We start from the raw sequence: 14721 nt of genomic DNA on the forward strand, positions 1-14721 counted from the left end.
AATATCGCACACTCAGTTGAGTAATCCTTAACAAGAATGCTGCTGATGTTGAACAGTTCCTAAAGGGTTCTTAGGGGTCCTGCATTTGCTTGGCATTGCTCATTTTTGAGGAAGGGGTGATAATTCTTTTTTTAAAAAAAATATATTTGTATTGATTTCAGAGAGAAAGGGAGAGGGGGAGAGAGAGAAACATCAATGATGACAGGGAATCCTTGATCGGCTGCCTCCTGCATGCCCCACACTGGGGTTCAAGCCTGCAACCCAGACATGCTCCCTAACCGGGAACCAAACCGTGACTTCCTGGTTCATAGCTTGATGCTCAACCACTGAGCAACACCGGCTGGGCAGGGGTGATGATTCTCGAATAATTATTGCTTTAACCCATGGAGAAGCAGGATAATGAAACAAGATTGGAATTTCCCTGTGCAGGAAGAATGTTGACTAGAGATGTGGTCGGCAAACCGCGGCTCGCGAGCCACATGCAGCTCTTTGGCCCCTTCAGTGTGGCCACGAAGTTTCAATCGCACTGTACGTGCACGCCCACACGTGGTATTTTGTGGAAGAGCCACACTCAAGGGGCCGCAGTTTGCCGACCACTGGACTAGAGGATAACTTAATTGTTCTGCAGAGCTCAATAGGCTATTTCAATGAGGCAGGTTGTAGCATAAGGTTTCACAACCCAAGAAAACTGGAGTTCGAGTTTCAGTTGTAGTACCTACAGCTGCATGGCCTTGGGTTAATCATATAGTCTACCTGGACCTCAGTGGTCTCACCTGTAAACTGGAAATAATAACCACATCACAGGGGTGCTATGGAGCCAACTGGATAAATGTGCAAAAGGGCTAAGCAAGCATGATGTGGGTAGAGTAACATATGGCATAAGCTTCACAGGGCAGAGCCCAATGCCTGCTTCTGTGCGGATGTGTGCAGGGGACTTAGCACGGTGCTGGGCACAGAACCGGTGCTCACCCTGCATTTGTGGGAAGAGCTCTGACCATGTTTGGTGCCTGCCATTTTTGATGAAATGGCTAAGTGGACAAGTCAATGGAATTCACCACGTGTTTATGAACAGCTGCTAGGTAGGTTGGACTGTGCTATATGCTTCAAATGATGCAGAAAAGATAGGAAGAAAGGGCAGACATTCTACCAGGAGGGCATCTGGGCATCCGGGGGCTGCAACTGGAGGGAGCTTAGCAGCCAGCACTCAACCAGCTGTGTCAGCAGAACCCCTCTCAGAGAAGAGGTAGAGGAACTGGAAGCTTCTGGTCGAAAAAGAGAAGCTAAGAAGTTCTTAGTTATTTTATGTTATTAGAAAATTGGCCTTTGCCATGGGTTGTATGAGGCACCCCTGGGTGGAGAGGTTACAAGGGTCTGATTTCTAGCCCCTTGAACAAGAACGGTGTTAGGAGGGTCTCCCAGAAGAGGGGCTGTCTTGGGAGCCCATTTCATCCAGAAATTCAGCTTTAGAAAAAGTTAAAACGGGGGTGACTTCACGTGAGGATAAACACAACCACATATGATTCCTGATAGGAATATGACTCAGGAGTTTGTAGACTCTGGCAGGCCGTGAGGTGACTCCGGGGATCTCGCTCAGGTCTTCCCACGTGCCCGAAGCTTTCTCCTGGGTCATTTTTGGTATCAAGAGGCTCAGTGTCTTTCATGTTGTGGCTCCTCTTTAGCTATCACTGGTTAAACTAACGAATCTAGCCAATGTATTTGATGTCTCTCTCTTTTTTTTTTAATTCAGCCCAGTTTTTACCCTTCCTTTTTTTCAATACAGACTCCAGTACAATTTTAAACCATCTGTAAAGACTGTAGACGATGTCTCTTATGATCCAAGCATTAACGTGATAACTGTCAAGATGATGCCTGTGTCCTCCATGGAAGGACTGTTGTGTTCTCTAATCTGCCACTGCCCGTAGAGGGTGTTGTGGGGAACCTCCCAGTTTTCCACATTATGCTTCTCTCCTACACTGTTTGGAAAACACTCACGGGGATTCAGAGTACACGCAAGTCTCTGAGAAGTCCTGCAGTGAAGAACCGATTTATATTCTGTTAACCCAGAACTTCCCAAACCTATTCTTTTTTTTTAAAATTTTATTTTTATTTTTATTTTTTTTTATTGCTTAAAGTATTACAAAGGGTATTACATATGTATCCATTTTATCCCCCCGCCCTAGACAGTCCCCTAGCCTCCCCTATCACCCAGTGTCTTATGTCCATTGGTTATGCTTATATGCATGCATACAAGTCCTTTAGTTGATCTCTTACCCCCCTACCTTCTGCCCCCCAACCCTCCCCGGCCTTCCCGCTGCAGTTTGACAATCTGCCCAAACCTATTCTTAACATTGAAAAAAGTTCTTCTCCAAATAACACCCATTAACATCCCTCAGAACTGGGGTTCCTTCGGAGAACTCTGGGAGATGCTGGCCTCATGCGTGACCATCACGACACAGTTGCAAACTGCTCTCGGGCCCATTCTCCCCATTCTCTCATTTTGACAGGGGTCTCCACAGCAGCCCCAGGAGGTCGGCAGGGATGTTCTTGCTACCTTGTGTGATAGACGAGGAAACGGAGATTCAGCAAGGACTTGGCAAAAGCCACCAAGAGAGTGACGGGCAGAGCTGAGCCGACCTCTCAGGTGCTCTTTTCCACCTGCACTGTACAGCTGTCAGAAGGACAGGTCCCTGCTGTCCTTCAGCTGAAGATGAGGATGACATCGTGACCAAATGTGAAGGCAGGACCCGAACTGTTTTCCCTGAGGTCTACAGGGGCTTGTTCTGTCCTGGTCCTTCCCAAGTTGGGCAAGTTATTATTGGTGCTTCTTTCAGGCTACTCATGGTCCTCAGCTCACAGGTATACCAAGTTATATGGAGCAACCTGACCCCAAAACTATGACCCTCCGATCTTCCAGATTCTCAATGTCACATCAACTAAAGCAGAAATCTTTCAGGAGGAAACAACCAAAACAACAGCCAGGACAAAACAAGCAGCAGTCAGGTTAGAACATAGCAGCACGTGAAAAACAAAGAACCTTCAGAAGTTATGAAAGGGCCAGAAGTTTCTTGCAGGAGAGCTCAGGTCAACCCCGGACTTGAGTGTGTGAGAGGAAGTAATTGCCAGAGCAGCAGGGACGAGTGCACAGCTTCCTTTAATTAGACCCATCCTGTCCCAGCTCCTGGGGGCAGGGTCTTGGGGTCACCCTGGGACAGGAAGGTTGGGGTCAAGCCAACAGCTCCTTCCACTAATCTTTCTCTCAGGAAGTTCTTGGAAGGATCTTTGTAGCCAGCAGGGCCAGCCTCTCGCACATTGGTGGAGTGTCTGGGTAAGTAAAGGCATAGGTATCACTTGACCTACCACTAGACAGCTTTCCAAGTGGTTGTACCAATTCATACTTCCACCAGCAGCGTCTGAGCATTCCAGTCGATCCATGTTAACTTTGCTTCACAGAAGAGGAATGAGACACTTAGGAGCTTAATTAACATGCCCACAGTCAGTAAAAGGTAGGCCTAGGACAGTGATGGCGAACCTTTTGAGCTCGGCTTGTCAGCATTTTGAAAAAACCCTAACTTAACTCTGGTGCCGTGTCACATATAGAAACTTTTTTGATATTTGCAACCATAGTAAAACAAAGATTTATAGTTTTGATATTTATTTTATATGTTTAAATGCCATTTAACAAAGAAAAATCAACCAAAAAAATGAGTTTGCGTGTCACCTCTGACACGCGTGTCATAGGTTTGCCATCACTGGCCTAGGATGTAAATAAAGGACTGTCTGATTTCAGAGGCCCGTCACTGACATGCACCCCTCCACATACACCCTGCTCTCTGCACAAAGGTGGCAAGTTCCAGGCCGATGGCCATCATTGTCAATCTGTTACCTTTTTTTTAAAAAAAAAGAAATATTTTATTGATTTTTAACAGAGAGGAAGGGAGAGGGAATAGAGAGTTAGAAACATCGATGAGAGAAAAACATCGATCAGCTGCCTCCTGCACACCCCCTTACTGGGGATGTGCCCGCAACCAAGGTACATGCCCTTGACCGGAATCGAACCTGGTACTCTTCAGTCTGCAGGCCGACGCTCTATCCACTGAGCCAAACCGGTTAGGGCTCTGTTACCTTTTTACCTCTCTCTTTCACCATCTATCTGTGGACAGGCTGTCAAAGAGGGGAAACCCAACCCAGCAGTCTCATGGGATGTTCCCAGGAAGGGGACACTGGGGCACCTCATCTAAAATCTTCATTTTTAGAACATTCAAAAAGCAACCATATCTGTTGCTTGGTATAAAAGAAAAACAAAGATTCTTTTTAATTGAAATTCTTTAAGTGTGGCCTGGAAATTACTCTGAAAGGAAATAAATAGAGGTTTCCTTCAAACACCTGGAAAACTGTAATTAAATACATTAGGCCTCATATAGACAGCTAAATAGTTTGTGTTTTTGCCTCCCCGACAAAGTTTATGTAAAGTTACTCAAAAACTAATTGCAAAAATTTAACTAATGTCATTTACTGTCCATAACCTAGGACAAGTAAAGTTAAAAAAAATAAACTTTAATTAGCCAATTTAAATTAATTTGAAATAAAGTAAATAGGAAAAAAAATAAAGTCTTCATTTTTACAGATGAGGAAACTGAGCCTTGAAAAACTGAGCATTTTCAAAGCACGTTCAGGTTTATGTTTCTGCATGGCACTTTGGGGCGGACTGTGAGAAAGGCTAATGGGGACAGAAAAGCAGATGGAAACTGAGATAGACTCAAGCACAGAGCAGGTATTGGTAGCTGTGGAGAGAATCGTGATAAGCATCACTTATCAGACATTTTCCCTGGTGCCCCTGGCATTCTTCACACAAGAAGACCTCGTGCATCCTCCTATGAGCCTCAGCATTCAATATTCTCATTTGATGGCGGGAGAACCAAGACTTAGAAAGGCTAGTGATCTGCCCATGTCTCAAGCGGAGAGCTGGGATTTGAACTTGGCCTGTGTTGGACCATTGCAAGAAACAGGAGCCCGGACTCAGAAGAGGTGGCCAAACTCTATCCTATAGACCTGTATTCACTTCAGGCTGAAGGCTCCTCGAGGTAAAATCAACTCTGGGGGGTTTTGAGGGTGGTGGTGGGGGAGGGGGCAAACTGGGGAGAAGAGAGGGACAGTGAGCAGTCAGAAGTGCAGAATATAGAGGGCACCAAAGAGAAGCTGCTGCCTGTCTAGTAGCCAGGTCATTTTGAGGAACAAAGGACTCAGTGTTCCGGTTTAAATCCTCCCACTTACAGTCTTTATTTTTTTAAAAAAAGAGGCTACTCACTGACCACAGGAACTCCACGCCCTGCATCTGCCTATCCCTCCATTTTCAGGCCTCAATTGCTCCACAAGTTCTGGGAACACCTCATTGCTCCTCCCTCGCCCAACTCAACTCCACCCCACTCCACCCTACCCAATCCCTTTAAGACAGAGCTCTCCAGGGAGAAGTGCAGTCAAGCGACCAAAAAAAAAAATAAATAAATCCTTTTAGTGAACTCAGCTCCAGGAACTGGCCACCGGTGAGCGTTGTGGCCATTCATGGACACCCAACTCTACAAAAAGAAGAATATTTTCCCTTTCTTATTCTGAACACCTGAGCACCCCAGAATCCTATCTCCATCATTACATAGGAAGCTAAGGACTTCCTACTCTATCAGGACCTTGAACCTTGCAAACAGAGACTCTGAAAGCTCTAGAAACAAAGACTTCGTGGACAAAATCCCTTGACGCCAGAGTAAGTGGCACCTGTCTTTTCTGTCTTGTCAGTTTCTGTGTAGGGCAATCTGATTTGAATACATGCAGGCAGCTGGGCAGGACTGTGGTCCTGCTCACGTTGCAGGGGATCATTGCTTTATCTATCTCCTCAAAGGGGAGTGGGGGAGGGATTCTTCGAGGACCAGGCAGATGTCTGAGTAGGCTGTTGATGCACTTGTAAGGCAGTGAGCTGTGTAGCCATACCGAGAGTGGGTGGATTTATAAGACTGGGTACTCATACATAAAATAGGTTTTCATTTTTGCTAAATAAGGGAAGCTTTCTTGAATGATAGGTTGTTGGCTACTGATTTAAAAAGTCAGCCCAGCATTAAGGGACAAGGGGCACTTTCTGTGGAAGGCTATTCAAGAAGAAATTACTTGCCAAGTTTCCCCCATGTAAATGAAAGCCATACATGTTGTATGAAGTCATTGTAGCAAGAGGGAGGTAGGAATTAGAAAAGCCCCTGTAGGTGCAAGGACGCTCTGGTACTGAACCAACTTCTTAAGAAGACTAGAACCAGGGATCCTCAAAGTCAGACGGTGGGCTGAGCTTGCAGGAGGTAGAATTTCACCCACCTGAAGGCAGGGAGTTGGCCAGATGACTTCTTGGGATGCATCTATTCTGTTTCACTAACAAAGAGGCCGCAGAAGTTTGTTCCGAAGATAGAGGGGCAAGGAGGCTGCTTGGAGGTATCTACTTCAACTGTTCCTCCGTATCTGGAGGGTCTCAGATTTCCAGAGTTAGAAGTTCCCAGAAGTTTGCAAAACCTGCCACCAGGCTGTGTGCCACTCATTGACTTTTTAGTCCCCACTCTGACTAGCAGGACAACTCTTGGCTATTGAGACTGAGGGGCAGAGGTGGGGGGAGGGGTGATGTGCTGCTAAATATTTCATAATGGGTTCTCCTGAAAAGAGCCTTGATTTCTAGTCTTGCCAATTTCCACGTGTAAATATTCCCACTACGGTTGATTTCAAGCTACTAAATGCTGAATGTGGAGTTGGGAGGACATGCAAGCAGTTGGTTCTTGTGAGCCAGGATAAGCCAGCTGCACACCACCAGGCCTGGTGTCTTTACCCTCGCAGACTGCCCTTTCTCTGCTCAGAGACTCATCAATTCCCAGGTAGGAGGATAATGGCATTGAAAGGTTCCTGGCGCCAGGGCCAGAACTGACCACTGTGTAATGACCTTGGGGCAGACTTTTACAGCTAAGACATGACTGTCGGTTGGATGGCAACAGGGTCCTTGGTTTCTCCTCCAAGGCCCCACCCCAGCCCATCTCCCTTTGGGAGTGAAAGGTTTGGAGTGGGCCGGGGTCGAGCACCTATGACATGAAGCCATCATGTATCAAAAGAACGTTTATTTCAGGCGTCTGGGTGCAGGTGGGCTGAATCCGAAAAAAGGAGTCAGCCTCGACTGAAGGAAGGCTTTTGTCAGCTATTGCTGGCTGCAGGCAGTTTCTGTTGGCGTAAGGGTCCGGTCCTTCAGTCTCCCATTGCCAGGTGTCCTCTGGTTATCTAAGCTATACGGTGCTCAAGGCTGCAAACTTCTTGCAAGATATCTGCTAAGCACAATAAGTTTCCTCTGCCCCGTTTTATTCTCTTTAACCCTTTCAGGGAGCAGTGTGTCCTGGAGTTACTACATGGGGCCCACAAGTTGGGAAAACAGGGAGTTGGAGGTCGGTGGTATGGAGATGACTCTGTTTAAATAGTATCTGACAATGCTGGCTCAACGTGCCTTCGCCTTGACCAAAATTCCCCCCCCAAACTGGGCTCATGGGGTCAGTCTTGCACTAGTTGCTCTTTGTGCTTCCAAAGTGCTTGTTGCTTCCGCTGTAAACCCACTGGGCCCTGAAATGCTGACTGTCGAGCCGATCTGCCAGCACTGGCAGTGGCAGCAGAAATCAGAAATTGTCGACACAGCTTTGTTAGTGACTGCCAGCCTGGGTTTCTCCAGAAAGAGGGCTAATTATTCAATCAAGGGGCAAGTCCAAAGGTGGAGGAGTGAGCCAGAGGAATGGATTTGGCAGGAAATAACAGCCCCCCAACGGGGGTGCCCAACACCCCCCATCTGCGTTAATTTCCAACGGTCACTGCAGAAGAATAAATTTCTAAGCAAGAAGGAAGCATTCATTGAGCAGTGTAGAAGGAAGAGCACTAGAGATTCCAGATTGAAGATGGGGATTCTGATATTGTTAGGGTCACCGAAGGAGGAATGCACGAAGCCGAAGGTGGTAAAGAATTGTAAATTTATTAGGTCATCTGGAAACCAGATGGTCTGAGTCCCCAGATAACATCCCTGACTCAGGGACGGGGAGTCAGAGATTTTAAAGGACTCTAGATGGGCTTTTTCAGCGTGGAATTCTCTGGGTGGGTCCAGATCCTGGGCAAGTCCGGAGGGGAAAGTTACTGGTTTTAGCAAATAGAATGTGGTCTAAGCGAAAGGGAATGTCGGTTTCAAAATGATCTAAAGGTCAGTTTCCCAGGAGAACAGTATCAATTCAATTATTTTATCAGACCTAACATTCCAGCCTTTTTGTTTTATGGAATAGGGACGGATGTCATTTCTTCCATAGTTATTTTCTGCTGAGAGGGGACATCGAGATCAAAAGGGGATGGACTTTGATTGCAGTCGGCTGGAACACTGTACAGATGCCTTTTGGTTGGAGTGAGGGGTTGCCGCAGCATGATTTCTCGAGAGACTGGTTGGCAAAGGCTCAAAGGGGGTCCTAAAGGAAAGATGAAAAATAGTGCAGAATACAGGGGTCAAAAACATGGATGAGGAAGAGGAATGTTAATGGTCCTATGAAGGGAAGTAGCCAGGTATACCAATTTATATTTTTAGCCAGTAGTCCCGTGAAGTTGACTGACCTCTAATCTTTGTGGCCCTTTCTGTTAGTTTTTGGATGGCATCCCTGACTAGGCCAGACTAATTGACATAAAAACAACATTCTTCTTCAAGAAAGAGGTGTGGTTAGGAGGTGTAGTCCGCTCCGATTTTGGAGGGTGACAGCTGCTAGTGAATCTATCTGATCCTGAATTTGAACTAAATTTTTGGCAATGTCATCTAGGCTTTCTTGTAGGTCCTGAGACAGGAGTTCAAAATATGATAGAGCAGTGGTTAAGCCCCCTATGCCAGTTCCAGCACCTGCTGAGATACCATGGGTTATGAGGAGAGCGATTATCTGCACTGCCCTTTTGTGTTGGATATGATGGGTTACTGGGACAGGTAAGACTAATTATTTGGGGCTACGTCTCGTTGGGTGAGAGAGAGACTAGAGTACAGGTTCCTGTCCAGTTGATTGTCCCTGTTTTGAGTAGAACTTTGTCTCCTGTTAAGAAGGAATGTAGGAAAAAAAATCTCTAGCACATGCCAGATGATTAATTACAGTCAGTGTTTGATTAGGATGCTGGGTGGAGTTTATATGTGATACCCAAGGCTGAGGAAACCTGTTGAGTGACTTGGGAGGTAAAAGCTGGTCCTGAGGCTGCCACAGTGTCACTTGTCTGGTTTTGCTGCTTTTCTGGGCCTGGAGGCTTAGATGTTATTTTTAGGGAGGAAACGGTCAGGGGTCCAAACTGCCTGACTAGTGATAGGAAAGGGGAGAATAGGTTACCCTGGGGGCGAGGTTCTTGTTTTCCCAGTTTTGTCCAGAGCTTTCTGCCCTGGTGAGTTTCTGTACCTGGCCCATCGTCCTTGCTCTGGGGGGCTCTCTAACATTTCCCTCTTCGAGGATATTTTGGCACTGAATTTTTTTCCTTCAAAGCTCTCTGTCAAAGGGACGATGAGGCGGTTGTGTTACAAAAGAAAATGAGGCGCTTGGGCCTGATCTGCTCCGTGAGTTTAAGGCGGTCAAGATTTTTAAGGCGATAGCCAGGAGAGGTCATTTTAGGGCATGCGGAGGGAGTGTTCCCCATGATAAGGAGAATTAGTGTGGCCCATGAGAGAGGAAGGGTGAGTGACAGACCATAAGTCCAAAGGTGACTATTTAGGGCAGACATCCCTACCACTATACAAATCACCAGGAGAAACAAGGGTGACCCTCCAGATGGGGCATCCCCAGTTTAGAAGGACCTAAGGCTGTACGGCCAAGGAGTCTTCTGGCCTAGCGCTAGGACTTTCGAGAAGAGAGACTTTTGCAAAGCCAGTGAGAGTAAGTGGACAGAAGACTCGAGATGAGGAAAATATTCACTCACCTAGAGAAGATCAGCCGGTGTGGGGTGGAGGGTCAGCAATGGGAAGGAGAGGTTCCCGATCTGGTGTCCTCATTGTCTGGTTTGGGAGGAGCCATAAGGAAGGAGGCCCCTTAACTGAGTCCAATGATCATGTCACTCTAGTAGAATTTGGAAGTAAGCCCAGGACGAGCTGCCACTGCCTACCTCTCTCTGAAGAGCAAACTTGGGGTGACCAAAGCCGGGGCAATGGCTCCCATTCACCAGGGAATCCTCCTGGCACCAAATGTTAGGGTCACTGAAGGAGGTATGCACAAGGCCGAAAGTGGTAAATAATTATAAATTTATTAGTTCATCTGGAAACCAGATGGGCTGAGCCCCCAGATGGCATCAGCACCTAGGGATGGGGAGTCAGAGATCCTAAAGGACTCTAGGCGGGCTTTTTTGGCAGGGAATTCTCTGTGCAGTTCCGGATCCTGGGCAAGTCTGGAGGGGAAAGTTACTGGTCTTAGCACATGGAATGTGGTCTAAATGAAAGGAAATGTCAGTTTCGAAATGATCTAAAGGTCAGTTTCCTAGGGAGGGGATATCGATTCGATTATTTGATCAGACCTAACAAATATAGGTGCCACCTACTTTATTGACTGGTGTTTAAGTCGAAGCAATTCAGATTGGCGGCAACATATTGAAAATTTCAAAGCACAGTTCATATGGGAGGGGCTGTTGTGTTCATCATTGTCAAACAGAATTACTACAGAGAGGGGGACATCAGCCAGAATAGGATTGCAGCCTGGGACACTTCTGGTGGCAACAGGCCTCAGGGAAAGAAGTCCCCTAATACTTACTAAGGTCCTAGTAAGTGCCAGGGTGGCTTTTCTCATACTTTACCTTACAGTAGCCCTTCAAGGTAACTGTTACTTTCCCACACTACAGGTGAGGAACTGAGGCTCAGAGAGGTAGATTAACTTCTTCAGGGTCACACAGCTGGTCAGTTACACCAAAGCCCATGCTCCCTTTGGGGAGGTGTCTTCAGTAAGTGGTCAGAAAGCATTGAAAAGTAGGGTTAAAAAGCCGGGCTTGAGGAGTCCTGTAATAGCAAGCTATCGTTTTGTTTATGTTTGCTTTTGCTTGTTTCAAGGCAACCTTGGGTAAAAATATTTAAAAGCTTATTTCAGCAGAACTGCAGCATCCATCTGGTTGTTGTGTAACACCTCATGGCTTGAGGCTGTTCTGAGCTCTTCCTCCTCAGAAGCTCCTCTTCTCTGGCCAGGTTGCCCCACTCCCCCCAGCCTGAGCTTTCCTCTGAATCCTTACAGCTCTCACGGGAGGCCTACAGTTACTGTAGACCTGTCTTTGCCCCATCAGGGCCGTGTAATGTGGGTCAGGCTGAGCTCACCCTGGTGTCCCTGATGCCTTCTATGAAGAGACGGGGTTGGCCTCCTAGAATTTCACTATGGCAGCACTACTGGGGTTTGGGTGGGATAATTTCTGCCTGTAGCACATCCTTGGCCCTGCCTAACAAATGACAGGACTAGTCTTCCTGACAACCAAAAAAGATCAAACGTCTACACATTTTCACATGCCCCCCGCACCCTATGTCACTCCAGCTGAGAAACTTTTTAGCCCCAAAAGCCATGAAGACCCATTGGTTAGTTTTTGACTCTCAGCCAGGACTGTTTTCTTTCCCATGTCCATCTGTGGACTCCAAAGTGCAAGGTCATTGCTCTGTGATTGGAGGCAGTGGTTTCAGGGATGGGCACCAGGTTGGAGCTCCAGCTCTCATTCTCACCAGATATGCGCCCTAACCACTTGGGAATTCTGTGACATCGCTTCTAAAATGGGGAACAATAATGGTACCCCTCCAGGCTTGTTTAACACCAAGTTCAATGCCAAGTGCATAGGAAACATGAGGGAAGCATTAGTGATGAAGAATGTGGGGAGGTCTCCCTTTGTCTGGGTTCTCCATCCATCGGACTCTTCCTTCACAATGCTCATTGCCAAAGTAATTGAATTCATGACTTGTGCACTCAGTTGTTTACTATCCCTTTCCCCTCCATTAAACTGTAGTTTCCACGAGGGCAGAGAGGACCTGGGTCCCCCTTGCTCAACGTTGGGTCCCAGGGTGTGGTGCACAGGAGTTGTCAAGTGGTTGAGGACATATAATCACAGCCTTGTCTTTGTTGTCCATAGCCTGCTGCCTTTGACAGCAAAGTAAATACAGAAACCATCTTCCTGGACCCAGGGGAGAAGCCAGCATGGAAACGTCAACCACTCTAAAGTTCGATGATGTGACCACAGAATATGACTATGGGGACTCAACCCCATGCCAAAAAGGAGAGGTGAGGGCTTTTGGGTCTCAGCTGCTGCCCCCCTTGTACTCCGTAGTATTTGTCATTGGCCTTGTTGGCAACATCCTGGTGGTCCTGGTCCTCATGCAGTACAAGAGGCTCAAGAGCATGACCAGCATCTACCTCCTCAACCTGGCCGTGTCTGACCTGCTCTTCCTCTTCACGCTGCCCTTCTGGGTTGACTACAATCTGAAGGATACCTGGAGGTTCAGCGAAGGCACATGTAAGTTGCTGTCGGGGCTTTACTACATAGGCCTGTACAGCGAGATCTTTTTCATGATCCTGCTGACCATCGACAGGTACCTGGCCATTGTCCATGCCGTGTTCTCTCTGCGGGCCCGGACTGTCACCTTTGGTATCATCACCAGCTTCATCACCTGGGTCCTGGCCATCCTGGCTGCCGTCCCGGGCTTCTACTTTTCTAAGATCCAGAAAGAGATCAGTCATTACACCTGCAGCCTTCATTTCCCTCACCAGCACCTAAAACAGTGGCAACAGTTCCAGGCTCTGAAACTGAACTTCCTGGGGCTGATTCTGCCCCTGGTGATCATGATCGTCTGCTACACAGGAATTATAAAGATTCTGCTCAGACGTCCCAATGAGAAGAAGTCCAGAGCCGTCCGCCTGATTTTTGTCATCATGATCCTCTTCTTTCTCTTTTGGACCCCCTACAACCTGACTATGCTTATTTCTGCTTTTCAAGGCGTCTTTTTGGTTGATGAGTGTAAGCAGAGCAAGCAGCTGGACCTGGCCATCCAGGTGACGGAAGTGATCGCCTACACGCACTGCTGCATCAACCCCATCATCTATGTCTTTGTGGGTGAGAGGTTCCGCAAGTACCTGCGCCAGCTGTTCCACAGTCTCCTGGCCGTGCCCCTGGCCAAATGTCTCCCCTTCCTCCGCACCGAGAGTCTGGAGAGGACCAGCTCTATGTCCCCCTCCACTGGGGAGCAGGAGCTCTCTAATGGGTTCTGACTAAGGTCCCTGCAAGAGGGGCCTGGCAGGCCCGCTGGTGGAGAGGAGGCAACTGGGCTGTCCCCGCCAAACCTGGACCATAGGCACAGCGTGGAAAGACGGACACTCCCTAGGGTTGAGGTGGTCTAGACTAAATCACCTCTGGGGCTTGAGTCTTCTCCATGAACTTCTCCCTGGAAATGAATGAGTGAACTGGAGAACATTTCAGAAGACTAGACAAAGGGTGCCAGTGCAGGGCTTCGGCCCAAACAGGGTTTCAGATTTGTGAACATTCACATTTGTAAACAAAGCCACTGAGCATCCCCTCTCCTCTATCCCCACCACCAATGAACTTGCAGATAGAGATTTCCTACTGTTGACCTGGCTCAGAGGCTGGAGCCATTCAGGGGCCAGCAGCTGCCTCCACTGCAACCCCCACCCCACTGCAGGGTTTGGGCTCCTGGAAACCCTGAGAAACATAGAACTTGTGATGGAAGAACCTGAGATCTAATGGGAAATAGGATTGGGAAACTGATGTTGGCAGCAGAACTTCCCTTAAGGATGATTTTTGTATCCACAAATAACAGTTCAGGCAGTGGTCTCCACACAGACCGTGTGGGTAATGTGTGTACTTGTGGAAACAGCCATAGAAGGGAGGGAGTCATTATTCCCATGACCATTCCTTTCTTTCTGAATATTTCTGGAATCTCCCTTCCCTGTCAGTCGGGTGCTGGGGCAGGAGATTCTGATGGCTTTATGGCAGAAATTACTAACAGGCCAAAGGAGACTGGCTTCCTTTTCTTCCTCTGGATCTCTGGCTCCCACCTTGCACCCATCATCAGAAGAACAACCAGTGTGTGAGCTGATGGCATTGAGGCTGGAAGACAGGAGACTGTCTACAGGCAGCATGGGGTGGGGACTCTGTCTTGATGTAGGAGGTTGAGAGGGCCCTAAACTCAAACTTATTTATCCTAAATGTCTCTAACACTTCACCACTCACCAAGCACCTCCCATTTATCATAGCTCTGTTTCTAAGATTTGTATTTCCTTAAAAATCCTTTTCCAATAACAAAAATTGTTTCTAGAAATGCTTTAAAATGCAAAGGGGGAAAAACTCGGACATCAAAATCACCCACAAATCCCACTGCCTACAGGCAACCACTGCACGTTTTTTTGTATATTTTCTTTTCATTTGTTTTTTCTCTGGCGCGTGTTTATGATTATAACAAAGATGGACTTCGGTACTCACCTTTCTGCTTGTTGTTTTTAAGTAGTAGTATGTGCGATTGCTCTTCCAAGTCAATAAATTATCTCAAAGCTTTGTTTTGGTGCCTGCACTGAATTCTACGGAACAGATACACTTGAACTTGCCCATTTTCCCCATTTTTGCTTGCGCAAATCAATTCAATCCCACGTGGCAACCGAGGACCTGCTCCAGTCAAAGCAAACCCTGGGATGGAGGGTACAGGATGGA

General features: G+C 47.3%; 1 protein-coding gene across 3 annotated transcripts; it reads left to right on the forward strand.

The window, feature by feature from the left end:
* Nucleotides 1–5441: 5441 nt before the first annotated feature.
* On the forward strand, nt 5442–14568 carry LOC132215672 (C-C chemokine receptor type 1-like). 3 transcript variants are annotated; one of them, XM_059664302.1, is made up of 3 exons: nt 5442–5755; nt 6752–6896; nt 12136–14568. In XM_059664302.1, the coding sequence occupies exon 3, from the start codon at nt 12201–12203 to the stop codon at nt 13266–13268; it is 1068 nt and encodes a 355-aa protein (XP_059520285.1). In that variant the 5' UTR covers nt 5442–5755; nt 6752–6896; nt 12136–12200; the 3' UTR covers nt 13269–14568. The 3 variants fall into 3 exon arrangements, with proteins under 3 accessions (XP_059520285.1, XP_059520284.1, XP_059520286.1); XM_059664301.1 differs by lacking the exon at nt 6752–6896 and having other exon boundaries at nt 5445–5755; XM_059664303.1 differs by lacking the exons at nt 5442–5755; nt 6752–6896 and adding an exon at nt 10779–10977.
* The last annotated feature ends 153 nt before the right edge of the window (nt 14569–14721 follow it).

This window comes from Myotis daubentonii, chromosome 14 (assembly GCF_963259705.1).
Source record: "Myotis daubentonii chromosome 14, mMyoDau2.1, whole genome shotgun sequence".
NCBI classification, from domain to species: Eukaryota; Metazoa; Chordata; class Mammalia; order Chiroptera; family Vespertilionidae; genus Myotis; species Myotis daubentonii.

Bases quoted from the DNA above. Each gene is read 5' to 3' on its own strand.
- LOC132215672 (XM_059664302.1), top strand. From the start codon at position 12,201: ATGGAAACGTCAACCACTCTAAAGTTCGATGATGTGACCACAGAATAT.